Source organism: Ammospiza caudacuta, chromosome 4 (genome assembly GCF_027887145.1).
Source record: "Ammospiza caudacuta isolate bAmmCau1 chromosome 4, bAmmCau1.pri, whole genome shotgun sequence".
Lineage (NCBI taxonomy): Eukaryota > Metazoa > Chordata > Aves > Passeriformes > Passerellidae > Ammospiza > Ammospiza caudacuta.
The window spans coordinates 58,625,674-58,653,188 of NC_080596.1; the positions used below are offsets into that span (position 1 = coordinate 58,625,674).

Consider the following 27,515-nt stretch of genomic DNA (forward strand, 5'->3'; position numbering starts at 1 on the left):
GGAACGCGGCTCCCAGGCGCTGCTGGGCGTGTGAGGACCGCCGCGGCCCGGGTGGCGGGACAGGAGCGGGGCCGGAGCCGCCCGCCCGCCCTCCGAGCGCCGCTATGGCGTCCATGCTGCTGCAGAGCTGCGGGCGGCGCGCCTGCCGCCTGCCCCGAGCGCTGCGCCGCCCGCCACGGCCCGGTGAGGCTCCCCGCGGGCCGCCCGCCTGCTCCGGCCCACCGGGCCTGGCCGGGAGGGCAACGGGGAGGGAGAGCGGCCGGAGGCGTCGGGGGGCTCCGGGCGTGGGCGGAGAGGCTGCTGCGGGAGGGAAGGGCCGCGGCCGAGTCCCCGCCGCTCTGTCCGTCCGGGCTGGCGCTGCTCCCGGGCCGGCCCACGCTTGGCGGCTGCTGCGGCCTCTTCGCATGTGCTTCCGCGGCAGCGTGGTTGGAGGGGATGAGTTACCCTAAGGGCAGTGGGACACGCGTGTCTCCGAAATGCCGGCTGGTTTGGGAAGGGAGAAACACACGTGCTTTTTGTTAAAGTGCAGGAACGCGTTACATACTACGTCTCGGTCCTGCCTGCCTTGCTCTCGACGCGGCTTGGGTGTGAAGTGGGGCTGTCACTGGTCATGTGCTTCTTCTCTCTATGAAAGCACAAGGGGGCGTTTTCTTAGTCTGTGTTAGGGACGAAATATGAATTTGCCTCTTTCCAAATGGCTTTGGAAGCTTAGGAAAATAAAAAGGAAGCGTATCGTGTGATACTGATTAATAATGAAGATAATTTGGCAGTTTAAATATCTGGTTGGTGAAGCTTTGTGGCAACAAAATTAAACAACTGATAACTTGTGAGGTACTCGGGGCCTGTGGCTGCTCTTTGCATCCTGAGCTGGAATGGCAGGGAGTGAGCAGGGAATTGTCTGTCCCTGACACAGGGCCCTGGGCTGGAATGGCAGGGGGTGAGTGAGGAATTGCCTGTCCCTGACACAGGGCCCTGGGCTGGAATGGCAGGGGGTGAGTGAGGAATTGCCTGTCCCTGATACAGGGCCCTGGGCTGGAATGGCAGGGGGTGAGTGAGGAATTGCCTGTCCCTGATACAGGGCCCTGGGCTGGAATGGCAGGGGGTGAGTGAGGAATTGCCTGTCCCTGATACAGGGCCCTGGGCTGGAATGGCAGGGGGTGAGTGAGGAATTGCCTGTCCCTGACACAGGGCCCTGGGCTGGAATGGCAGGGGGTGAGTGAGGAATTGCCTGTCCCTGATACAGGGCCCTGGGCTGGAATGGCAGGGGGTGAGCGGGGAATTGCCTGTCCCTGACACAGAGCCCTGACTTGTCATGGGAGTGCTGTCACTGAGAGCAGGGCAGCTGTACATCCAGGCAGACCTGATGAGCTGCAGGGATGCTTGTTCATTGCAAAGAACAGCTGTTCTCTTGGTTACCTATAGTCACTCAAGTGTGGTATCTTCCTCTGACTGGTGGGTTCTGTGAGCTACTGTTGTAGAGTCATTTATTTAGGTTAAGCCTGGACAGTGTCCTGAACACAAACCTGAGGTATCCTGACCACCCAGTTTATTTAAAATGGGGAAAAATCACATCCATGTACCTTCAAATTAGATGGGAGCTTTGATTATTCTTGTGGCATAGCGTAAAAAGTACTGCTAATGATTGCTGCAATTTTGGTTATTATAAATCTTAGACAACCTAAGCTGAAATGCTGTGATAGAATCAAATAATTAATGTGCTGTGGTGCACTGTGGTTATGATACAATTAATACTTTTATTTGGGGTGTTAATCTATTAACACATTCTTGTATGCTGTATTTTTTTTGTATTGTTTTGCTTTACTTAGCTCATCTTCTTTGCTTTACGTGTAAGTAGTCTAAGATTAAGTTAAAGCTAAGTGCTTCTAAGAATCCTAAACGTTATTCCTGCGAAGATCAGACTGTTAAGTACTGCAAGCTTATACTTCTCTAGGGAATTACTTCATGATAGCATTTTATTTTTAAAAAGTCTAAACATAGTAACAGTATGGCTATTCTACATTAAAAACTTTGGGTTTCATGCTTCATTAAATTCAAGTATGAAGTTTCACATGAAGTTTCCGAAGTTAACGTGTTCCTCACGGACTACTTTTCCGTGAGGAACATGTTAACATACAGCTTCTCTGGCACTACTGCCCTTCTTTCTTACTAAGCCAGTGCAGGTTTCTTAAATAAGAAGTGTTGAGCAACGTTCACCTTGTTCAGATGCTTTTGGAGGTCTGTATTATCCCAGAAGCAAGGATTATGGACTTTGCCCCTTTTTGAAGGAAGTATATCTTTTATTTCAGGGCTGGTTTACTCATAGGTGTATGGTTATAAGAGACACTGCAAAACCTAAAGAGCTCTGGCCAGAACTGGCAAAGTTGGAATTAACATTTTCTGTTAGCCTGTTCACTCTGAACGTGCTGTACAGCAAGAAGCTCAGCATGTTTTCTTATGGTAACCTTGGAATTTTGTTCTTTGACCCCTCCCTTAACATTTAATGAGCCTGGTTGGAAAGAAGGTAAGTGAAGTGAAAGTGTCTTGCTGCTGTGGAGTTTTATCTGAGAAACTCCAAGCCAGCTGAGTTCCAGATCATCCCCCCTAGTTCTAGGGGCACTGTCCATAGCAGGCAATGTCCTTTCCTAGCAGGACCCTTGCTTTAGGCACGTTAGGCTTTGTGGGTTTCCTGGCACCCGGGTGACACAGATTACTGTGCTGTCACTTGTCCCTCCAGACACTGAACACTTCTCTGCTTTGCTCAGCTGCTCCTTGAGGTCAGGGATGTCCTTCTGGGTTGGCCTCTTGGGTTGTTATGTACCTACTGTTCTTTCTGTAAATGTTGGAGAGTATTGAAGAGTGCCTCACAGATTCTCAGGGCTTGCTTTTTGAGCCAGAAATAGACAGTTTTTCCCTGGCTCTACTTGCCATGACAGTGTGTGTTTACTCACTTGATGTGGGTAAATCCTTTGACTTAGTAATACCACAGCTTTTGCTGTAATTTCTTCAGAGCCTACTTAGCATGGGACATCCCTTGATTATAAAGATTTTCTTCAGAGAAGTTCACTTATCTTCTATACCTTCCAATTATCCCATCTGATTTTGGCAGCATCTCGTTTCCCTAATAATTAGGGTATTTTGTTGGGGAGGGCTTTTGGCCATCAGCACTGGGAGCTGTGTTTTCTCATAGGTGTCTCACAGGTGATACAGGTGTCTACTTTATGTTCTGTCATAGGCCACTTCTTGTCTTTGGTGGTGGGAAAGGGTACCACGGATCTCTAAAATAACCTTTGTATCCTGCTGGCTCTTAGGATTGACCAGAAATGGTAGGTTCCAGATAGGAGAAGCAAACCACAGTATGCCTACTCTATCCAGCCTTCCAGTTTTACTTAGGTTACAGTGAATTCTGGAAAGATTGGCCAAAAAGCATCAATACGTTTGAAGTCTTGCTTGTTTGTTGTTGTTGTTGGTTTGTTTTTTTTTTTTTTTTTTTTTTTATGATCTGTCCAGAAGTCTTTTTGGTCCTGGTGGTAGCTACCTATTGAGTTACTGTAGCAAGGTCTTAATACAAGATTCATTTTTTTAAGTTGCTTTAGGAAGATGAATTCCTTTCTAGTGAAATCAGGGATGACTTTCAGTGATTGTAGACTACTAGCATTTTATGTGGTTTATGCTTCTGTGGTTGGAAGACTTTCAGACATGGCCATTTACTGCAGCACGTGACTTAGATGATTCATGATTTGACGATCTTCTCAATTTATTTCCAGAATGGATGCTGTTTGTCTGTGTAGCTGGATAGAGGGTGCTCATATGTAGGGACTTTATTAGCTACTATTAGAACTCATCCTGAGGTAGTGTTTCAAATAAAGTTCATGTTGAGGGATACAGTGTTTTCACATGCTTTGGGTCAGGCTCTCACCCCTCCCTTCAAGACAATTTGTATTCCTTTGCAGACAGATCATGGGGTAGAGCTATTTTTACCAGGTGCTAATCAAAATGGGCAGCAATGTATTGAAATGGTGTTGTGCTTCCACCTCTCTACTGAAGTCTCTTTAGGTTCCTGCTTGTGTTTTATTTGTTTTGCTTAAAACCAAAAAGCCATTTTAATCCGAAACACTTGGCAGGGGCTCCATTTGGATCATCTGATACTATGTTGTCATAGAGCTGTTAAAAAATTACATTTGCTTTCAGTGAATTTCCACTGCAATACAGTTTCTTGCCTGAGGGACTTGGAAACCTGTCTTGAGACAGTTGAACAAGAGGAAACCAACATCACACATCCACAGTATTCAACTCTGAATGTTAAGCAACATTCTTTTTTGTGCTTTCAAACATCTTTTTTGTGCTTTCAAACGTAGTCATTTCTATGCAAAGATTAATCTTTTCACACATATATTTGTGTGCAGTTCGCTACATGGATAAATGTCTTCCTGAATTTCAGAATTGGTGCTAATTATTGGTATTTTTCTAGGTAACTTGGGAGATCGGGCGTGTCTTAGCTGCACATCCCTGAGGCTGGCAAACAAAATGTGAGTAAATATGAACATTTTTCTGAACTATCAGTTAGTATACTGTCAGGGAATGTAGGTTTAAATCTAGACAAAGTACTAGAATGTTAGCTCCAGTTTGTGTTAATGACAGATTAAAGGAAGTCTGAGTATTACTCTCTTCACCTGGTTGGTTGTATGTGGGAAAAAGAAAGTGAAATCTTCTCCCTTTTGCCCACTTTCTCCCTTTTTGTTTCACTTTTAATGTGAAAGCAGTACAATATTAGTGTCTGTCTTGGGTGGTTCCAGGTGTCATAATGGGATCTGATGAGCTTCTTGCATACTTTCTCCATGGAGTTCCACAGAGTAAACATTCAGTTGCAGCTAGTTGAAAATCACAGTTGACAGATAAGATTGCAGAACATCTGAGTGGGATCTCTGATAAACCAAAGAAAGGAGTTTATTGTATGTTGCAGCCTTGGGTGATGGTGTCCTCTTCTGAAAACAAATCCAGCTGTTGTGTGCTCTTATGGAGCTGAAGGAGTTGAATATTGGCAGAATCCATTCTCTGTTCCTGACTTGGCTCACAAGGCATACTTGTAGAGAAGAAATTCCTAACGCCTTTCCTTGGAATGTTAAAATACTGGTTCTGTTCTCTATTTATAAACTAACTGCTCAGGATACAGGATCTATTCTTTGATTGCCTGAGTCTTCATTTTAACATAAGGATGTGTCCCTAGACACAACCCTCTAATACAAAACAAACCAATTCTTTTTTAGTGATGTTACTTCTACATCACTTGCTGTAGAATTAATTAATTAATTTAAAAAATGATGATTAATTTTTTTAAATACATAAAACCTTTTCAAATATTTATTTTTAGTATGTTAGTGTATGAGACCTCTCTCGGGAAGCTGGAAAATTAAGGTTTTAAATCTGTTAGGCTGGAACACCTCTCCTGTGAAGACTGAGAAATTTGGGGAGAAGAGAAGGCTCCAGAGAAGGCTTACAGCACCTTCCAGTACCTAAAGGGGTTACAGGGGAGCTGGAGAGGGACTTTTGTCAATGGAATGGAGTGACAAGGTGAGGGAGAATAGCTTTAAAATGAAAGAAAGTAGGTTTGGATTAGATATAAAGAAGAAATTCTTTGCTCTGTGCTGGTGAGGCACTGAAACAGGTTGCCCAGAGAATTTGTGGATGCTCCATCCCTGGAAGTGGTCAAGGCCAGGCTGGATGGGGCTCTGAGCAACCTGGTATAGTGGAAGTAATCTCTGCCTTCCACTAGCAGGGGGCTTGGAACTGTGTGATCTTTATGTCCCTTCTAACCCAAACCATTCTATGATTCTGTGATGAAATGAGCAGCAGAATATTGGAACAGAAAATCTTATTCTATTGAGAAGGTTTGGGGTGGGGTTTTTTGTTTGTTTTGGTTTGATTTTGTTTGGTTTATTTTGTTGTTGGTTTATTTGTTTTTTTTCCCTAACCAAAGCTGCTATTAATATCATGATGTCACTTAAAATATAACAAACTAATGCCCACACCCCACATGACACAGATCTGAATGCAGGGGACTCTAGTGATAAGTACTGAGGACAGGTGGGACAGGAATTGTGTGTCTGACATCCTTCTTATGAAAGTGTGCTCAGAGAGGCACATTTCTTGCAATATTTTTATTCCCTGCAGACTCAGAACCAGTTCTGCTGTCAGAGCTTTCTTCCCCTCTCCATGCAGAAGAGTGTCAATGTATGTAGGTGGAACTTGGCTTGTAGGCCTGGAGCTCTGCTTTTGGGAGATGCCTTGGAGTCAGGGTGGATTGATTTATGCAGGTGTTTTAATCTGGGTTTGAATATGTAGCTTATTTTCCTAAAGTAATTAAACTGTAGTTCTTATTAGTTAATATCTGTGTAATGATGTAGTTTTCAGCTAGCCAAGAGACTGTTCTGTGTGGCTGTATATGTTCCAGCAGTTGTCTGACCACTGAATGGTCAGATGCTAAAACTTCAGTTTAAACTAGAAAATAGTGTGTCTTTAAAAAGTAATAATTTAGTAATTTTTTTTTGTACAAAGCTCTATTTGAATAACATTGGGTAGACAGAACCATTAAAGTAAATTAAAACTCTGCTGAGGGCGTAATAATTAAATTAAAAAAGTGTTTCTGTCTGAAAATTGAGTGAGGCTAGCACTTTTAAGTGTATGATAAACATTTTTTTCTTTAAAATGTTACTGAGACCTGTAAAGCCACTTGAACCGATTTTCTGTTCATTGACTGAAGACAAAATCACATTCTGATTTTGCATTTAATGGATTTTGTTTTTCACTGGCTCCATGAAGAAAACACCTCAGTCAGTTCTCTCCTGTAGATGTCTTACTGTTGCTATTTCAGTTTGAGGGACACTAAATGGAACTCATTTATATGAAATATTTTATCTACTATTTTATTTTTGTCCCATCTTTTTATTAAAAGCATGTACAATCCTACCTGCATATAATGAGTGGTTCTTCTGTGTATATAAGGAGTGTTAATGGTGTTTAAGCAGTGCTTCCCTGCTAACTTCAGTTTACATTTAATTAAAGAAAAGAACAAACTTCTGAACAAGGTAGAAAAGTGTTGGTTCTTTCTGTCCCAGATCAGTCCTGTGATGGAAGTTTTTGCAAAAGGTTCTGCTGAATAAGGAAAACTGGATGCATGGAGGTAGTAAGAGAGGAACTCAAATGAAATAGGATTCCTCTGCTACTAATTCTCTGACTCAGCACCTCTCCCAAATATACAACTTACATTTTGTCTTGACTGTTTTGCACAAACAGGAGAAGTAATAGAAGGGACTTCATGTTACTTATGACTTTACATTTAGTTTTATGAAATTACAATTAATTTTCAAGTGTAGCTTTCTAAATGGAAAGCATATGTGATGGCTGCTGTTTATTTAATTGGAGTGAAATAAACTACCTTTTCAAAGTTGTATAATGGAAAATTCCCTGCAGGTTAGTTTTTTTTTTTGTAATGAAGTAAAGCCAAATTTTCTTTTCATGTATAGACATTAGTTTTAATAATAAAAAAATATTTTTCCCTTAAATATGCAGTAGATATTTCTCAAATTTCATGGTTTATAAATACATAAATATCTATATCTGTGCAAATATATGTCTAGAAATAGCTGATGATCTGTTGCTAATTCTTGAATGCTTTTTTCTTTTGAAGGACTGTACACTTTAAATATTGCACTAGTGTCCCTCCTGTTTACGCCTACTCCAAAAAAGCTCACTATTGTTGTTGGACTAAAGGATCTGAGCAAATGCACTTCACTCTCACGAGCTCCTCTGGCTCATGGACGCCACTAGCAACCCTGGGTGTTTTAGGTCCCCAGTACCTTCCAGTTAGGTGGTGGCATTCTTCACGTCCCCTTCAAGATGACTCCATAGTTGAAAAGTCACTCAAGTCCTTAAAGGACAAAAACAAGAAGCTGGAAGAAGGAGGTCCTGTATATAGTCCAACAGAAGTGGAAGTTGTAAAGAAATCTCTTGGGCAGAGGATTGTGGATGAACTGAAGCACTATTACCACGGGTTTCGCTTGCTGTGGATTGACACCAAAATAGCTGCGAGGATGCTCTGGAGAATCCTGCACGGGAACACTTTGTCTCGTCGGGAGCGGAGACAGGTACTGAGTGCAGACCACCTTCCTCTGGGTGTCCTCGGTGATTGCTCTGCTTGTTAGAACTGAGTTACTGCTTTTTTTTGTCTTCTGTTCCTAGAATTAAAATTCCTCGGTGTGTTTCCTTCCTCTTCACTATGTGGACGCTAAAATTTTTGGGTATTACCCAAAACTTTTTTTCTATGCTCCCCATTATTGAAGACAAATTTGTTATTTTCTTGTTGGAACAGCAGATGTGTACGATTCTGTTTTCTCACAGGGGCAGCAATTGGGGTTTGTTCTCAAGTTCCCAGCCATGTGCCATATACAGTAATTTTCTCTGCTTTTTCACTCCAGCTGGAAAAATAGTTGGAAACACTCCTAGGAAACACTCCCAGTAAACACTGCTAGTAAAGGTTATATCTTTGCCAGTTCAGTTCCCATTTATTGCTTAATGGGGTTCTTTTGAATGGGCTAAAAGCTGCAGGCTGAAATGCATGATTGATGGTGTGCTATCTCAGTTATAAATGTATCTGAAATAATTTTAGCCCAGATATATTCCTTTATTTATGGCATGTTGCTTACATTTATGAAACTAAAAATGCAACTGATAATTTTAAAGAAAAGGGAAATGAAATTGGAGTGCAAAATGTGATTGCTTTCAAATTTGGATAATATATATATATTTCAATAGTAATTTCAGGTTTTAGATGAAATAGGTGTATTTAATTAGAATGGAAAATTATATGGGTATTTAAAAACATTGGATGTGAGTTCATTTATAAAAAGACTGCAAAATATTAAGCTGGTGTCATTAATTTCTTTTTTTTTTGTAAAGAATACATTGATATTCAACTTCAGTTCATTGGCAAAATATCAAATATGCTGTGATTTGACAGTTCTCATTTTACTGTTTTTAAGGACAAGCTGTTTAAGCAGTTTATATAGATTAAAAATTCAAGTCTGTCTTCCTCCCTTTATAAAAAAAAGCATTTCAGCTGTTACTGGAAAGATGTTCCAGAAGAAGAGCTGGAGAGCAGAAGGTGTGTGTGCTCTGGGGCAAAGTGCTCAGTGCTGCCTGTGGGCAGTGTGGCTCTCTGCAGTTTGTACACCTGCACACACAATGTGCTGAGTTCACATCTCTGCCCTCAAAACTTCCAGTAAATGATCAAAAATACAAGTATCTACTCATTGTTTTTATCATTTCCTGATCAAAGTTGGTCACGTTTGAACAATTTGGTGTGTAATTAAAACCCATCACCCATCACATCTTAAATGCTGTATGAAAATTCTTCCTAAGTTCACAAGGTTAGACAAGTAGCAAAAATTGTTACAGGCACCTGCAGCTGTTTTTGTCCCTGGGTGGGTGTGGTTTCCTATCAGACTCCTCTGCTCCGTGGTCTCAGCATCTTCAGTTCTGCCTTTAGTTCTGCTTCACTTCTGCCATCTTTCTTGGCTGCTACAAGAGAGTGCTTGGCAGCTGATCCAGCTGAGACGGGCCTCAGCAATAAATAAAACAGTCTGCTGACGTGAGAGGGGATTATGGAGTACCAGAAAGAGTAACTGAGGATAGGGGAAGGTGAGGACTGCAGGACTGGTTTATTGAGAGCTTTGGGGAACTTGAAAAGCCAAGCGAGACAAATTAATTCATGGTTTAAAACAGAATGGGAAATTCTCCAGGGGGAAGATTGGAACCATTGATTTTCCTGCCTCTTTCATGTTTACTGAGCCATACTTCTGAGAAATTATATGAACACAGTAATATTACATCAATTGATGGATTTATTCATTTGATTACCTTTTGATTTTGTTATCTAGTTATGATAGAACTGTCTTGCTCATGTTTAAGTAGTGGTCTGGCTTTTGGCCTTCCTAGAACATTTGCTTTTTGTGCAAATGTTTACTTTGAGTATTAATTCTCTGTTTAAATGAAATGACTATTTATTTGTTTGCAGATATAAATTAGTGTTTACATTGGTGTAGCCTGTCCCTGATCTAATGATGTATGTATGTGATTATATGCATGCAAATCCAGTGTAGGAGATGTAGAGAACATAGTTTTAATGACTACAGTAATATTAGTTTCTCAATCTAAGTTTTTTGTTTTCTGTATTTGGAGGAAGTGGACATTGTGTCTCTGGAGTTGAGGGCATGGTAGGTTCAGAACCCAGGGTCACTGAAAAGCAATCCAGGCTGCAGCTGAAAAAACCCTTTTAGGGTTTTTTAAAACCTTAGTTCAAGTTTGTTTCAACACAGCTCATTTTTTTTATCAGTTCAACCTTAAATTGTAGTATACTGACTGATTTAAAGAAGTCTTAACATTTTGGTGCTGGATTACCTCCTGAACTTTAAAAAATATAAAATAAAAATTGATGTATATACTGCTTTAAAAGTATTAAGCTGCACATGAGCTGACAGTCCTAGAGAAATCTTATCTTATTGCAGACTGACAAATGAGTTATTTCTGCCTGCCCTTTCCTTCCTCTTTGGAGGCAATAATGGAAAGATATCCAAGTAATCTAACCACATGAACAAGCAATTGCAGCATGGCTAATGCAAAGGGACCACTTGCTTATCTAAACTACAAGTCAATTCCAAAATTCTGTGCCTGCAATTTCTGTCAGTGTTTGGATTCAGCAGGGTCACAGATCTACATTTAGGAGAGAAGGCAGGAAGAAGTAAAACATGGTACTGACTTTGAAAAACCTAAGTGCTCTGGTGCTGGCTCCTGCAGCAGGGTGGTTCAGGGTGTGGCAGTGGGGTGGCAAACCCAAGGGAGTTTGTGGCAGGTCTGCCAGCTTTACAAACCCTTCCCTGCAGAGGAGGGGAGAGTGGAACGCCCAGCTGTAGCAGCAGATACGGGGAGTCACAAGGTTCTCCTGCTGTGCTGCCAAACACTGTGTGTGTAATCGTACCCCATTGTATTAGGTTCCTGCAGAAAGCTGTTGTCCTTGAGTTAGCCGAGGGTGCAGTGCCGTGATTTGTGAAAGCTGATCCAGGCCAGTGCTGCTGTGAAAAGCTCGGTGCTTAAATCAGGTTTTCCCGCCCCACCCCCGCTTGGTGTGTACGGATCCTTTTCCCCGTCTATGTATGTATTTATGGGTCAGTTTTAGCTGGATCAGTGCTGTGACTGCCAGTGCACCTTCATGGCTCCTTATACCTCGTCTCAGGTTAGCATTAAGTTGCCTTAATCCGGTGGTAAAACTGCTCCCTTGGATATGGATTTTGTAGAAATACTTGCACGCACTGTCTAAGAATAGAGACTGGGGAAAAATAGGAATTCTGTATTCTATAGAAATTTTTGAGGGTTTTTTTTAAGGAAAAGTCTACTTTTCTTCTGAGTTTTAAAATTTTCTTCCAAACTTTCTTACTTTTTTTTTGTTTTTTAACTCCATGGTAGTCATTTGCCTTCCATTGTTGGAATGAATGGAAAAATCCTTGAGCCTCAAAACAAAGGACCAAAGCATCCCTTCTGGGAAACTGAATTTTTTTATATACAAAGAAAAATGCCAGACTTTGAATCTGTAGAGCATGTGCTTTCCACATACAGTAGTGCTTAAGAATTTGGCTGGTTTTGTGGCAGTTAAATTCTGAATGAAGTTTTACATGTTTTGTATTCTAGCAAATCAGTCCTGAGGACATGGGATCTGTGCTGGTTGTTGCTGCTGTTCCCCTTGATTGCCAGGAACTGTGGGAGTGGGCAGCATGGGTTTACTGTTGTAATTGCATTTATGCTGCCAGTTTTTACCACTCAGAGCTGTGGTTATCAAGTCTTGATGTGGAATGACAGTCGTGTGGCAGTGGAGACCAGAGTGTACCTCTGATTTAGGAGCTGATGGGATTCCCAACAACCAGGTTTTTTCATTTGTAAAATGAGGTAGAGTCAAGCAAGATCTTCACTCCCTAATATAAACAGAGTTGTGAAGCTTTCAACAATTACTGAAAGATTTAGTAATAGACTGTACAGCCTGGTATATATATTTGTGAGTGTACAGAAATCACAAGGACAGTATTTATTTCATGCAGTTCAAGATTCAGTAATGAATGCTGCCTGCTTCAGAGGATTACTGCTCTGGAAATGCAGTGGTTTAAAAAAAAAAATCTACCAAGCTGGGCTCATTACCCTGGATTTAAATGTACATTACAATTGTTATGAGGCAGAGAGGGAGGGATCTTTCATTTTATTCTTGATTACTTATTCCATAGTAGCTCATGCATGTAAGAAGTGGTGGAGCACAAATAAAGATGCATAAAAGAAGTTAAGCAGCTTTAATGACAACAAATGACCACCTCCTGTTTTCAGGTGCTTTTAAGAGGTTTAAATGAGATACTTGTTCAATAATCCTATTGAGACACAGTGAGGCTTTTAAAATACTTTCTATAGTGTTGAAAACTGGTGAAACTCCAGCACTCTCTAGTATGTAGCAACTTGAAAAAAAACACTAAAAACTGACTTTGTCACATCCTTTTCTTGTGTTATTTTAAAATTTCTTCATAATGAATATATATATGTGAGCCTAAATGACAATTAGATTATTAAATCAAGTATTTTTAAAATAAGTTTTTAAATATTAGCTTATCAATATTTTTTTTCTCTTCCAGTTTCTTCGAATATGTGCTGATCTTTTTCGCCTGGTCCCTTTCTTGGTTTTTCTTGTTGTCCCATTTATGGAATTTTTACTTCCAGTAGCTCTTAAGTTGTTCCCTAATATGCTTCCCTCTACATTTGAGACAAAGTCTAAAAAGGTAAGCAGGTCTGAATTTATAATCCAGTGGTATTTTTTAAAAAAAATAGAAATTTCTTGGTAAAAAAATTAGAAAAACTTTGGAGTTTTTGTCCATTATTGGGGTAATGCTTTTATCTTCCTTATTTTGAAGATCCTGCTTTTGAACATGTAATAATGAGCCAGTGCTGTCCTGGTTTTGATATGTGCAGGTGCTAAGCTATCAGGGTTGAAAGCCTCTCTTGTCTTTTCTGCTGTCCTCATTTCCATTTTCTATGACTCCTACAAAGGAGAACTAAAGCTATTTTGTTTTTCTGGTTGTATTAAGTAGACATTGTAACATTTGTAGTCTTAAACCTTGATACAAAGTTTTTCATATGTATACTTAATATTTAAAATAGTTTCTTGCGCTTCTTTTAGTTTAAACTTTATTTCTACTAGTTATGTTTTCTCAGAATTGTTAAGAGCTTTGTAAAAAACCACCAAAAGAGCCCCACAAGTTTTTGCTTTCAGAGCACACAGTGAGCTCTTCAGTGTGATTTGGGGATCTTTGGGAAAAGTGAAAGCCCCTTTGGAGTGTGTGTATTATAGCAGAAGTTCAGAATTACTCCACATAACTCATCTGGGGGCAGAAGTGATGGTTAGTCCGTGTGTTTCTGGCAGGAACTTTTATCAATAAATATTTTTTTAACAGGAGGAAAGATTGAAGAAAGAATTGAGAGTAAAGCTTGAATTGGCTAAATTCCTTCAAGACACCATTGAGGAGATGGCCTTAAAAAATAAAGCAGCCAAGGGAAATGTTACAAAAGATTTTTCAACATTCTTTCAAAAGGTAAAAAGTTTGGAAAATATGTTCTCTCTTCCTACAAAAAAAAAGCCTTTGTTATTTTTTTGGTCTATGGTAATCATCACGTACCTTATTTTTTTGGACTTGAAGAAACAGCACGTAGTAGTTTTTTAGGATAAATTTCTTCTTTGTCAGTGTGATGAAGTTTTCCTATTATTAACTTTGGTGTTCTAGCTGGTGCTGTTACTCTCTAATTCTAGAAGCACTATATTTCTGCTCATTTCTTTCTTGTTCACTTATTTGTTAATAACTCTAACACGAAACATGGCGTGCTCAGTGTTTACTCATGTAGGTTTTGACCTCTTTTTTCAGCACAGAGTATGAAAACTGAGAGAGGACTTCTTTCCTAATTAACTGATTGAAACTTAATGGGGGAAATCTAATTTTTTTGGTCAAATTTAATTCTTCTTGTAAAAACAAGTTTTTAAGTGCACAGTCAGTATGCTGACTAGAATGTGGTATAATCTGAGGTTTAGCTAGAATGTAGTTGCTGTGCAAAATTTTCCTATTTAAGTTCAGTTGCTGACAGAGAGACTTAAATGTCAGACATCTGCCACCTGCATTAATGGCCTTCAGGTTTCACAGCATTTCCTTTCACCAAACTGTAGGTGAGAATAAGGTACTCCCTGGAGAGATGAAAAATGCATTCTTTAGTCTTCTCAGGACAGTCCTTAGCTCTGATTTCTCTTAATTGTGGAGCCAACAGCATGACCAAGTGTTTGTTGAAAGAAAGGCAGTGGTCCCCTCCTTTGGAGAGAGTGTGTATTTGCACAGAAAAAGGCACATAAGCCCAGGGGTTTCAGACATGAACTTCACAACCTCTTCCAAATAGCTTAAGATTTTCCTGCATGTCAGGGCTAAGAATAAAGTGTGGAATGATAAGATGATGTTGATAGGACTAAGGATGAAGTGTGGGGTGATAAGATGATGTTGATAGTGCCATGTAGATCACCTCACATAATCATAGTGGTAAATTTGCCAGTCAGTAACTTCTTGCAAAGTCCCTGTACTTTGAAGCCTCTCTGCAGTCATCTGTTTCTGTTCTTTTGAATGTGCAGAACATTGTAAGTGGTTAGTTACAGCAGTTAGTGGCTGAGGCACTGCCCCTGCAGGCTCTGGGAACTTGCCCACTCATGCTTCATGTTCAGAACATTTCTTCTTCTGGAAGAACTACTACTGAGAATTTACATTTGGCCGTTAATTTTCATGGAAATAAATGATGTTTCACTCCACATTTGCTGGAGGAAGTCCCAAGTTCCTCTGATGACTAAAAAAGAAGTTTCAAGCCCTGCATTTCATATGTGTGGGTGTGCTTTTTAGAACTTTATATTTCTCATTTGTGCCACAGAGACAAACTTCATTGATCTCATTTCGTAGTACCGGATAATAAATGTCAGAGCAAGAAACAGCTTCAATGTTTCTTTCCTGCCTTTTTGCTATTCTCTAACAGTGGCTTCTGTGGTGAAGTATTTGATACTGCAAGAGCCACTGATTGCAGGCTTAATGTATCTGCTGCATAATTCCAGAATTTGTCTCTGTTGCTTTGTAGCTAGTGATGTACTAGAAAGCTTCAGTTTGTACTTTCAAGAAACACATGCATGGCTCTGTCAAAATCTTTAAACATCTTTAAACAAGGGAGGAAATACTTCCTGTGTTTTTGAAGAGCCATTTTTGGCTCCCGTGGTGAAGGCACTGGCAAAGTGGAATAACAAGTCCTTTGACATTTCTTTCTTCAAGATGGTTTCTCTGCTATAAAAGTATCCTGGAGGTTGATGGCCTCAAGGCCATCTCATCTCCTGATTTTTACCTTTTTCTGTACTCAGTAGCTCTTCACTAAAATATTTGAGTTTGCAGATAAAACAAGTAGGCATGATAAGTCAGGCAGTACAGGTAATGTTAGGTTTTCAAACTGTACTTGATGTCACCTAGTTTTATGTTTTCTTTACAAGAGTTAAAAAAAAGTAGAAGTATTGGGAATTTTTTTTTTTATATCTGTGATTAGACTGAAGATGTTAAGACTGGGAGTATGTAATTGTAAGTTCTGTAGATTTTGATGTAGTGATGTCACTAATAAGCTTTTGGTAGCATACCTGAAATAGAAAAATCAACATCTATACAGGTGATAATGCTTTACTGTGACCTGATGAGATCAGGGAATTTTTCTCCTCCTTCTTTGAACTGTTATTTCAGCTTCCAGTAACTGGATTTAGTGATTGGGAATTCATTGGTAACACATCACTGGAAAGCTTAACTTTGCATTTGTGCAAACAATTACATAGAACCTGCCATCGCAAAGATGCAGAGTCCTTTCCCAAACAGTGCTTTAAACTTTGGAATAACTTCAAGTGCAAAAACATTTGCACTGAGGTGCTGCAGAACATCTAGGAATTGAAAGCCGGAGTATTGTAACAAATGAAGAGAAGTAGGTAGTTAATATCCAAATCTGTGTTTCATGGAGACACCAGTGTTGCAAAAGTTTTGCCATTCTTACTTTATCTTCCCGTCTTTATCTTATGTGTTTCTGTGTTTAGTAAATATGGTACCAGAACAAATATCTGCCAGTGTAACTCCTGTAAAAACTATTTAGTAACTCAAAGGTGTATATATATTTCTTGAGGAGGTATCTCATGCAGCGCAATTCAGCTAGACCTGCTCCTTAGTGTACAGGTGCATCTAATTTTTGTTTTGTTGGTTTTATCTCAAGTACATTATGCAATGTTGTTGGAAACTGTCAGCACTATCAATTCTTTTGCCTAAGTAAGTTGTTTGTTTTTTAAGAACTTCTTTCATTCCTTCCTTACATGCTATTTCTTATCCCAAAACTGTTGCAAAGTGCTTGACAAATGATGCCCAACTATGACATGTGCTTTGAAAAGCTTTGTGTGTGTTTGGTTTTTTCTCACAGATCAGGGAAACTGGTGAAAGACCCAGTAATGAGGAGATCTTAAGGTTCTCTAAACTCTTTGAAGATGAGCTGACACTGGACAATCTGACCAGGCCTCAGCTGGTGGCACTTTGTAAATTGTTGGAACTTCAGTCAATTGGGACAAATAACTTTCTCCGCTTCCAGCTGACAATGAGGTTGAGGAGCATAAAAGCAGATGACAAGGTGAGTCATTCTGAATAGGCACTGGGTAATAATTTTGACACATAACAGTAAGGAATGTGTGTGGATATATGTGTGTTTGTTTTTCTAGGCATTTTCCTTTTCTGTTTTAATTGTCTTGTTGGAGAACTTTAAACAAAAAGGCTTGAAGAGCTTAAAAGAGAAGCGTCCTTATTTTTTAAGAAAAAAATGATCTTTTTTTAATCTACCATTAATTGAAATTACAACAATTATATCACAAAGAAAAACACTTCTATGAAATTATAATTTGTAAGGGAGCTGGTAGAAGTATCAGCTTAGGGGTTGGCTGTGCATGCTGGAGCTGTGGGAGCAGCTGAGGCTGTTTTGTGTTAGCACAGCAGCCTCTAGTGGCTGTTGTAACACGTGGCTGTGCAGCGCTGGTGGTGCCTCTGTTTTGAGCTCTAACACGGTCAGGTTTCCTTTCCATTGTGCAGATGATTGCTGAAGAAGGGGTTGATACCCTGACTGTTAAAGAACTGCAGGCAGCTTGTCGTGCCCGAGGGATGAGAGCTCTTGGTGTGACAGAGGAGCGTCTCAAGGAACAGCTTAAACAGGTATGGTTTTGCAAGACTCAGTACACAAACCTAGTTCCAGTTGTTAGCTCTGATGCTCTGGTTTTTGTTTTGATTCAGAGAAGTCATTTTGATTCTGTTCTCATTAAAGGCTTGGTTAAAACAGTCTTTCTCCTTAATAAGCTTTTGTCACATGTACTTTGTAAGTATCTGGTAGCTGTGGGTTGCTGCCTTTTGACCATGATGTTTTGATGATGCAGACAGATACTTTAAATTTAACATATCTGAAATATGTTTGCAATTTTGAAAGTTTGTCTTGTCTGTTATTATCTTGCTCAAAGGAAGTTTTCACCTAGTAGATCAGTTGTCTCTTGATGTTGCCTGGTTTAGAGGAAGGTCTGTTGGAACATGTCTAGAGGAGGCCACTAAGTTGATTACAGGGGCCAGGAGCATCTCTGTTATGAAGATGGACTGAGGAAGTTGGGGTTGTTCACCCTGGAGAAGAGAAAGCTCCAGGGACACTTATAGCACCTTCAGTAGCTAAAGGGGGCTTACAGGAAAGCTGGAGAGGGACTTTTCACAAGGACAGTAGGGATAGGACAGAGGGGAATGGCCTTAAGCTGAAGGAGGGCAGGTTTAGATTAGATATGAGGAAGAAATTCTTTTCTGTGAGGGTGGTGAGACGCTGGCACAGGTTGCCCAGGGATGTGGACTCCCCATCCTTGGAGGTGTTGAAGGCCAGGTTGAATGGAGCTCTGAGGAACAGTTTAGTGGAAGGTGTCCCAGCCCATGGCAGGGAGTTGGAACTAGATGAATGATCTTTAGGCCAACCCAAATGGTTCTGTGATTTTAAAATGCATGTGAAACAAACCACTTGTTCAAATATTCATTCAGTATTTCTTGAAATACTTCTTCAAACAAAATACCTCTTCCTATATTTCATTGCAATTGCTGAAATTCTTTGCTGGTTATAATTTGTAGTTCCTGTGTTAGGATATTGACTGATAAGTAGTGGTAAAAAAAATTGTATTTACTTTAGCTTGATTTTGTTTGTAAAAAAGAGTAAAACATCCTGAAATTAAAGACTTGTTTTTTATATTGCACTTACAGTGGTTAGATCTGCATCTCAACCAGGAAATTCCTACTTCCTTGCTTATTTTATCCAGAGCCATGTATCTTCCAGATACCCTTTCTCCAGCTGATCAGCTCAAAACAACCCTTCAGACACTACCAGACAGTGCTGTAAGTATTGATGGACATAGTGGGTAACTAACTTTCAGTGTCATGACTGAAAACCCATCCCCAAAAGCAGATGTTCTTCTCAGTTCCTTGCTTTTCCTTGAAAAACTAAATCATAGCTAGGTTTATTTGTGTGACCTTCACAGGCAGAAATTGTGTTGTATGTGGAGAGATATGAGGATAAAGCAAACACAGAGCGATATTGGATTACATGACAGGAGACAGTAATAGCATAAGCAGATTTAGAATACACCTTTCACATTAAAAAAACCAATGAATGCTTCAGGCCATAGAAAAACATTAATACTTAAAAATACATGATGTTATGCAGAGAGAGAAATTATCAGAGTGGATTGTTGGTAGTCTTGAGAGAAAGAGAATGAAGAACATGTATAATTTCAGGGTGAAAAGTTCATTTTTCCACCAAAACCGAAAAGTTTCTCAAGACAGAGAGTCATCTTTTTCTGAGAAATGCAGAAATAGGGTAACATGTGGGGGTTTTGACTTTATTCATTAGCATACCTTTACTACCCATCTCAATCAGCATATCTAAACCTATATTATGCAGCCATACCTGTAGGTGTATAACAATTCTATTAGCTACTTTTGTTATTTTTAGGCCAAAGAGGCTCAAGTGAAAGTGGCAGAAGTTGAAGGTGAAAAAATAGATAACAAAGTACGACTGGAAGCAACGCTTCAGGAAGAAGAAGCCATCAGAAAAGAAAATGAAGAAAAGAAAATGTCTGAAGCTGCAGAGAAAGCCAAAGAAACCCTTGAGGCTGCAGCCATGGTAAGTTCTGCTCACAACTACTGAGGAGTAAATGTCAAGTGATGTGAACACTAGCATGTTATGAGTTACTGCCTCTACTCTGGGTATTGTCTGCAAGAAACTGGACTTTAAATCCACATGTGGAAGTTGTGAGAGAATATTTAAACTGACTGCAATACAGAAGTTTACTATAAAATATTGGCTCAGTCTTACTTATCTTTGATTTCTCTTCCTTCTTAACTAAAGCCGTAAGAGAAGACTTCTTTTTCTGTAGTAAAGGTAGTGGTTTTGTTTGTTGTTTTTTTTTTAATTTTCTGCAGCCCACATTTTAAATGTTCTTGTCTTTGGCTCTTTCTATTTGTCATTAACCTGATAATGCTACTGTATAGTATTTGACTGTAAAAGCTGCTGGCCTGCTTCATTAGTGAATTAAGCCTCAGGAGCTCACAGAAGTAGTTCTTGAAATACAAGTGTGTATGTTAATGTGAAACCACTTAATATGCTGCAGTTTTTTAACCTCTTCTCATAAAAATGTGTGTTTCTACTTTGGCAACTATTTCTATTTTGACAAGTCATTCTTTACTGAAGCTAATACAATTAATGTTTTGGGTTTTTTAAATGCAACCTAATGAGGTGTTTTAAATTTAGAAAGCGGCGGAACCAGCAGCAGATCTTGAAGCAACTGCTCTGCAAGCTAAAAAAAGCCAGGTGGTGATGGATACTGAACCAGAACTGGCACGGGCAGGTGCAGCAGTGCACTCAGAGGCACTGATAGATACAGCACCAGTGCTGGAAGGCATTAAGGTAATCTGGAGAACCACACATTTTCATACTTTTGAATGTAAAGATTCAGAGCATTTGTGTGAGGACTGTGATAAATTGCTTGTCTGCCCTTCACTTTTAACCCTCTCATCACATTCTGTCAGTTATGAACAACTACTTAGTGGATTGAAAATTCACCACTGCAGAAGCTGAAGTTAGCACAAAACATCTCCTTTATCTCTCTGCATTACTGAAATTAATATACCTGTTTGGGGGGGCATTTGCACTCTCTGTAGATGGAATGGGTCTGTGCATATTTTATTATGCGCTTTTCAAGAGACAGGTGTACTTACTATGGATGTTCATCCTCATTCTCACAAAGGTTATTGAAGATAGAAAAGTTTTCTCAGCTGTAAAAAACTTTCTCAGCTTTCCAAACTTTGCTCTCTTTTTTCGTGTAATTTATCTTTTCCCATACATAGTAAATTGTTTCTCAGTTGTTTTAATTGCTTAGCCCAAGAATGAAGTTAAACATTCTTAAATTAGATCAGGTATGGAATTTCAGAAACTCACATAATCAATCACATTAGCTGAACTTAATACTGGTACACTTCAAAAAACAGTACCATAGCAAATTAACTGCCTTACCATTTAAAATCTTTGTATTAGCCTCAAAATGTGATAGTAGTGATTCCAAACATGTAAAAAAACCAATCTTGTGTTTTCTCTTTTCTGCTAGAAAATCTTGCAGGAAGATCACAAATGTACCTTTCACTAATTTGTGTATGTTTTCTATTGTAGGGTGAGGAAATCACCAAGGAAGAGATTGATGTGCTGAGTGATGCTTGCAACAAGCTACAGGAACAGAAAAAATCACTAACAAAAGAAAAGGAGGAGCTTGAGGAACTAAAGGATGATATCCAGGAATATAATGAGGTGAAGAATGGGGCATGGAAGTTCTTTTTCTGTTCATGTTTAGTTTTAGCAGAAGCGATCCACAAATTTAAAGATTATCTTTCTTGGTTGTCTGTTAGTCTGAAGTTGGAAGCTGAGTGAATGAACTTTGTGTGTGACAATGCAGAGCCTCATTTGTGTAACATGTTCAAAGCCTAATTGTTACCACTAGAGCAGTTCCCAGCAGATGAGATTCCCGCTCCTGCTCTTGCTCCCAGGGACTGGGGTAACAGGAGCTGCCTGACTGCTGCGTGCTGCAGTTCTTTCTTAGCAAGTGTAGATGTCAGTATTACAGAAATTTCCAAGATAAGTAAAATGAATCTTATCCAGTCTTATGAAAGGTGTGGAAAATAACATTTAAGAGGTGCATAAAAAAGGCAGCAGTGTTAAAATTTATTGTTCTAATTCCATCTAGTTTTATATATATCTAGAACTTGTATTTAATCTACAAATGGCTCCGTCTTGAAATGCTGGTTGAAGTCAGTAGTGTCTGCTGTTGCAAATTCACACCAGCAAAACCTTTTCTCTCTCTTGACAATTTCTTCTAGGACTTGCAAGAGATAAAGGAGCTTTCTAAAACTGGTGAGGAAGAGGCAGTGGAAGAGTCAAAGGCAAGCAAGAGACTGACAAAGAGAGTGAACCGAATGATTGGTCAGATAGACAAAATTATTGTAGAATTAGAAACAAGTCAAAAGACATCAGATGAAAAGCTGGATGGTGAGGATACTCCTGCTGGGTAAGTGATCTGGGATTACTGGATGTGTCTCTGATTGTTCACCTTCACTCTTGCTTTTGTCTGATGTATGGTTAGAAAAGAATTGGTGAATAACTTGTTTAGAATATTGAGATAATTGATTTTTAAAAAATAAAATTAACAAAATTGTGCTGCAGATTTTCTCTCTTCTAAGGCTAAGTATGGTTGAACTGATGAGATAAAAAAAGGATGTATAATTCCCCAGATCCTGAGGGTGTTCTGAAAGTCAGTGTTGATTAGAATCTTACTGTCTTGCCCATGCCTCTGGCACTGACAAGATTACAGGTGAAATCATCCCCTTAGTCAGGCTCCTCACACAGGAATTTTGCCCTGTGCCATTGACTGAAAAGGTGCACAAGAGTCTGTATTTGTTGTTATTTAGTAACAAAGGTGTTTTTGAGGAAAAAAAATTGCAAGGGTCTATGGTGTCTTGAGACAAGTGGGGAAATGCGTCTAATGGAAGTGAGATCATTTTACACACTCCCTTTCCAAAAGATTTACTTCATTTAAATTTTTTTAACACACAGATTTTCAATGAAAGATCTTTTCCTGATAGTTTCATTACAAAATTCATTTATCAACACTTATCCAGGTCTTAATATTATTGGAGATAATCAGGCTATCCTATGTTAAATGGTCATACACTGCTTGTTACACACTCTGAAATACTTGGAAACTGTTATACAAACTCTCATGGTTTGTAATCATGAATGCTGTATTAATCTGGTTTATGCTTGCACCATTCTGTGTGATTCATTAAGAGAGTATGGCAGCTCCCAAAGAGCATAGCTAAACTGAAATAGGGATTCTGCTTTTGTTGCTTCTGAGCTCTGTATTTTCCAGTCCCCAGGGCAAACCGTCATTTGTTGCAGATTTTGTGTAATAAGGCAGCCATATGAATGGTGCTACAGAGAAGTCATTGATCAAAACCATCTGAATTTGTAAACTAACAATACAATGCAGAATCTGCTTGTACTGAATGTAATTATACTTTGTAATGGCTGGTTTTCTGGATAATTTTGTAGGTGATTGTGGCTGATTGAAAATTACTAGTTTAAATATTGCTTAGTTGTCAAAGGCTTGTCTCTTAACCTTCGGGATGGGGCAGTCCTTATCAAGCCATGTCCAGGACATTGAGCAGCAGCAGGAGAAATGCTCCTTCATAAAAGTCTGTCTGTGCCCAGAAGAGCTGGGACTACACTGATAAAACCCTTCTGTTTAGTATTTATTGGCTTCACTGTCTCCTGCATTTCAGCTGGATCTGTGCTGGAAGATGTTTCTTCAAACTAGCAAAATACATACAGAAATCATGAGATCAGTGAGAAGAGAGTAACATCTGAAACCTGCTAGTCCTTCCTTCCCCAGAGTCTGGTCCTTGACAGGAACAAGGGAAGCTGATTTAACAAAACAGCTCAACTGCTCAAGTGATTAGTTCTCAGCTTTTGTTTTCCTGTGACTCATTGATTTTCTGTCAGCCAGCCCCTATATGTAAAAGGATGTCAGAAACATGGCATTATATCTTTGGTAAATGGAGAGTAAAGGGACAAAGGGCATTAGATACATAGTCTGGGAAGCACAGAAAACTTTATTTCAAATGCTTCTGGGTACTTATATTTGTTTAGTAAAACATGTGGAAACTAAAAACATGAGATTTGATGATAAGATAAAAATCTGCTGTCTGATCAGTAACTCCTTTTTGTTTTTTTGCATTCTGTTCAGGATTATAAATAATTAATTAATAATTTTACAAGCATCCTGCAGTGCAGTAGTTTCCAGTACTGCCTTTTATCAACCTTTTCCCTTTGGAATAACTGCTTGTCATGTAGAGTTTGTGCTTTCTCTTCAGGAAGAATCTCATCAGCATTACTGAGCTAATTAATGCAATGAAACAAATTCAGAAGATTCCAGAGGAGAAGCTAACAAGGATTGCAGAGGCACTAGATGAAAATAAGGATGGCCAAATTGATATAGATAATGTTGTTAAGGTAAGTTTGTGGACTTCTTAAAGAAAATAAGGCTAACCATCCTTCAAACATTGCACCTGTTTGGGCATAAATTCATAGTGCAGTCTTTTGCAAGGGTCTTTACTTGATGCCAGTGAGGTTTAAACTATGACCAGCTAGAAAATACAGTATCAGCCTTTTGAAACACATTTTTCCTCTCTGCTGCCCCAGTGGTGATTATCTTCCCTGTTGCTCTAAACTGCTGTTGCACATTTAGCAACACAGATAAAGTGTACTTGTAAATTCTGCATATGTTGCACAATAAGTCTAGGAACTTGAGGAGATATGCCAAGAATACATTTGTACAAAAAACTATTTCAAGGAATTTGGAATCATTTACTAGATTATTTTTTCGTTTGCTTTTTGAAAGGCCCACCCCCTCTACTTTGAAGTTTTTCTAAATTTGTGCCTGTCTGATAGACTAGGTATTCTTAAATAAAATAAAATTAAGCCTATAAATTACTGTCTTAAATACTTTTTCAACACGTACTGAATCTCAGCTTTCCACTGAAACAGATAAAATAAATGGGTGTGTTTTACTAATGCTTTAAAATGTCTTTGTGTACTGCACATACAAAGGTCAGTAGTTCTAAGTCTTTTAGTATACATTTGAGCTTTTTTTTTAGTACTCTGGATGTGTTTGAGGTACTGGTTGTGGTTTGAATTTGTCTTCCATGTAAGAAAGAAAATGCTGTTTTTCTTGAACAAGAGAATTGAATACTTTTGTTGTCTTAACAAAATTTATTGTAGGAAAATGCCTCCATCACGTAAAACCTAAATGTGCTCTCAATTTCATTTTGTGTTTGTGTAGGTTGTAGAATTGATTGACAAAGAAGATATTGATATTGGCACCAGCCAAGTTGCTGAGATTATGTCACTGCTTCAAAAAGAAGAAAAACTGGAGGAGAAAGAGAAAGCAAAGGAAAAGCATGATAAGGAAGCTGCGGAAGCAAAGAATTAAGCTTCAGAATCTGAAGCTAATCGCAGTTATAACCAAAATCTTGTATATCTTTCTGTGTCTAATGGCTACATATTACTTGAGCTTTGTGATTATGGGAAGTGTTTTGAGCTGATTCTGGTAATAAATCGTAGATAAGTTTTCTGACATATGGAATGTAATTTCCGTTCGTCAAGAAGTGATTTAGTGTCATTCCATACTGATGAAAACAGAGTAGGCTTCTGTAGCAGCGCTCCTGCCCACAAAAACATGTATTTGCACTCATTGTTGTGGTACAGTGATCCATTAAACTTGGAAGTTTGCTGTATAAATTCAGTGTATCTATCATGAAAAATGTTTCCCATTTATTTTCTTCCATCATTACATGGGGCCCAACCTTGCTCTGCTTCTACCTTTTAGCTTTTTCAAAATTTAATACAATCTTTCTGTTCCATCACAATATTACACATTTTCTAATCTGCTAGTGAAGATTCTGTGGCTTCAGTAGTAGCTTTGTAGATTTAGGGGTTTTTAAGCTAAATATCACTAAGCTGTTGCCTCACTGACAGAGAATGTGGCATTCTGATCACTTTTATGAATTCATGGTTATTATTCTTTTCTGTTGAGGGGAAAAATCAGATTTATTTTTCCCTGGAATGGAAACTTGGCATGAAGTTTGCTACTTATGGGTGCCTTAAATTTCATAGGACTAGAGAGTAGAGTATGTTGCTTCTACTCAAAATTCCATTAATTATTAAAGCATTGGAATCACAGGAGCCTTTAAAATAGTTTCAGAACACAATCTGTCACATGGTAAACTCAGTTAAAGTGTTTGTTTGAATAGCAGGATGAAAATAATCAAAAGGGGAAAATGTCAGTTGTGATCTTTTTGCATATATTTTAAAAAAGGTAGCTATCTTTGTGTGCTTGTTTTTCATCTGATAATTATTTGCACCATAACTAGTTTTCTTACCTCTCAATTTTCATCTCAGGTATAAAGTCATTAACAAAGTGTAGTCAGAGTACATAAATATGTTCATCTCATGGCTTTGCTTACTGTGCAGTCAACAAGTCATTTCTGGTATTGCCAGTGCTTTGATTACATCCTTGGTTTATAGTCATTGTCTTTAAATGTGTGACTACATACTGGCAGTAGGTCAAGATTTTCTCATTAATATTTCTTCTTAGCAGTAAATTTTAAAGTTTTAAAACTAAAATACTAACTCTGGGATGCTCCATAATTCATGGTAGCCTAAATTTTACACTTTTCTTAAAATCTGTTATGAAATACATGTAGTGTGGCTTGAACCAGCAGGGTTGTGATTTGGGGTTTTTATTCTGTTTTTATTTTGCACCCAGTATTATAAAATGTACAACCATTCTTGATTTTGTGTACATTATTGAGAGCACATCTGACAATGGCACTGTACGTGATGATATTGAGGTGGGCAGTTAGTACTTAATGCTTTTAGTCATAGTAGCATATTTTTGTAGAAAATGCCAACTCCCAAGCATATTTCAGCATAATTCCATGTGCAGTATTTATCTAGATTGGCTAAATTATTTGTACAAACTTATTTGAAGTTAGTGGAACAAAAGAAGTTTTGACAGTCTCATGGCTTGCATGATATGGACCATTGTATTTAGTTGTTTCCAAAGCAATATGTACAGTGAGATGTACAGTTCTAGAAAAAGTCAGTGTCTAGTTCAACTATTGAGTTCATATTCTGTACAGTTTGCAAAGAAAGCTGCTTACAGCAAGATCTTCCTGAGAATTACTGTAATTGTATTTGAAGTGTGAAATTGCTGTGGTGAAGCTGAAATTTCAAATCAGTACAATCTTTATGGTTCATGTATCCCAAAACAAGGGGGCTGTTCTCTTCCTCATAAATCAAGATTACCTTGGAGATTTCAGCAAGGAAGTCACTTTGTAGATTTTTGAAGATCTGACTTCACTATGTGCTTTTTTTTTAGGCCAATGCTTGTGTTAGATGCAAATTCAAGAATAAAACTGATTTCACAAAAATGCGATCTAGAAACTAATTTTCCATTTTATAATTTACAGCTAGAATTTATGGGCTTTGAAGTACACTCAATTTTTACAGTGGCATATTTTCAATTTTAAAACAATGTATAAGAATATTACTGGACATTCCTGAAACGTGGTAAAGATACTCTAAAATTGCCTGCTACCTTTCATGGAATATCAAAAACCTAAGAGTTGTATTCACTTGAATGCATGCAGATTTAAACCAGGGGAAGTAGCAGAAAAAGCTGTTTTTAAATATTTATTGATTAAAGTTTTACAGAGTTTTAACTGTCCTGAAAGTAAATTGACTGATTGCAGTATTTGGGAGTTTAAAACACTTTGCTGCAGTTCTATGTTTACTGTTCACTTAATTTTTCTGTGGATTAAATAAGAAGGGAGCCAAAAATAGCTGATTCTTTTTTTATTTTATGAAGAATATTCTGATTAAAGTAATTGGAATACATTTGGACTTGCATGAAATTTGCCATATTGTGAAATCTTTACAGATTACATAAAATTCTTTTAAAGGCCAGCCAGAAATGGCAGCTTTGTGCTGTGACCTGAAGCGATGACAGGACATGCGCACCAACCACAGGAAGGACTTTTCATGGGGAATACCTTCCTTCTTTCTGTTGAAAGCAGGCAAACCCATGACAGCTGGACTTGAACAACACGTGTTCTGCAAGCTCTAAAAGATTAGGGAAGCCCTTCGTGATCCACTTTACCCCAACTGAACCTCCCAAG

At 38.7% G+C, this 27,515-nt stretch overlaps 1 protein-coding gene across 2 annotated transcripts; it reads left to right on the top strand.

Moving 5' to 3' along the window:
• Positions 1 to 27,234, top strand: LETM1 (leucine zipper and EF-hand containing transmembrane protein 1). 2 transcript variants are annotated; one of them, XM_058803281.1, is made up of 14 exons: positions 1 to 183; positions 4,469 to 4,526; positions 7,685 to 8,141; positions 12,717 to 12,860; positions 13,533 to 13,670; positions 16,591 to 16,794; positions 17,247 to 17,366; positions 18,435 to 18,566; positions 19,183 to 19,353; positions 19,981 to 20,136; positions 20,896 to 21,030; positions 21,597 to 21,784; positions 23,649 to 23,787; positions 24,617 to 27,234. In XM_058803281.1, exons 1-14 carry the CDS (start codon positions 105 to 107, stop codon positions 24,764 to 24,766), a joined length of 2,271 nt encoding a protein of 756 aa, XP_058659264.1. In that variant the 5' UTR covers positions 1 to 104; the 3' UTR covers positions 24,767 to 27,234. The 2 variants fall into 2 exon arrangements, with proteins under 2 accessions (XP_058659264.1, XP_058659265.1); XM_058803282.1 differs by lacking the exon at positions 1 to 183 and adding an exon at positions 2,399 to 2,521.
• Positions 27,235 to 27,515: the final 281 nt, after the last annotated feature.

Bases quoted from the DNA above. Each gene is read 5' to 3' on its own strand.
- LETM1 (XM_058803281.1), top strand. From the start codon at position 105: ATGGCGTCCATGCTGCTGCAGAGCTGCGGGCGGCGCGCCTGCCGCCTG. The intron at 4,527-7,684 runs GTGAGTAAATAT...TTTCTTTTGAAG, and splicing joins CTGAGGCTGGCAAACAAAAT to GACTGTACACTTTAAATATT. The intron at 21,031-21,596 runs GTGAAGAATGGG...AATTTCTTCTAG, and splicing joins ATATCCAGGAATATAATGAG to GACTTGCAAGAGATAAAGGA.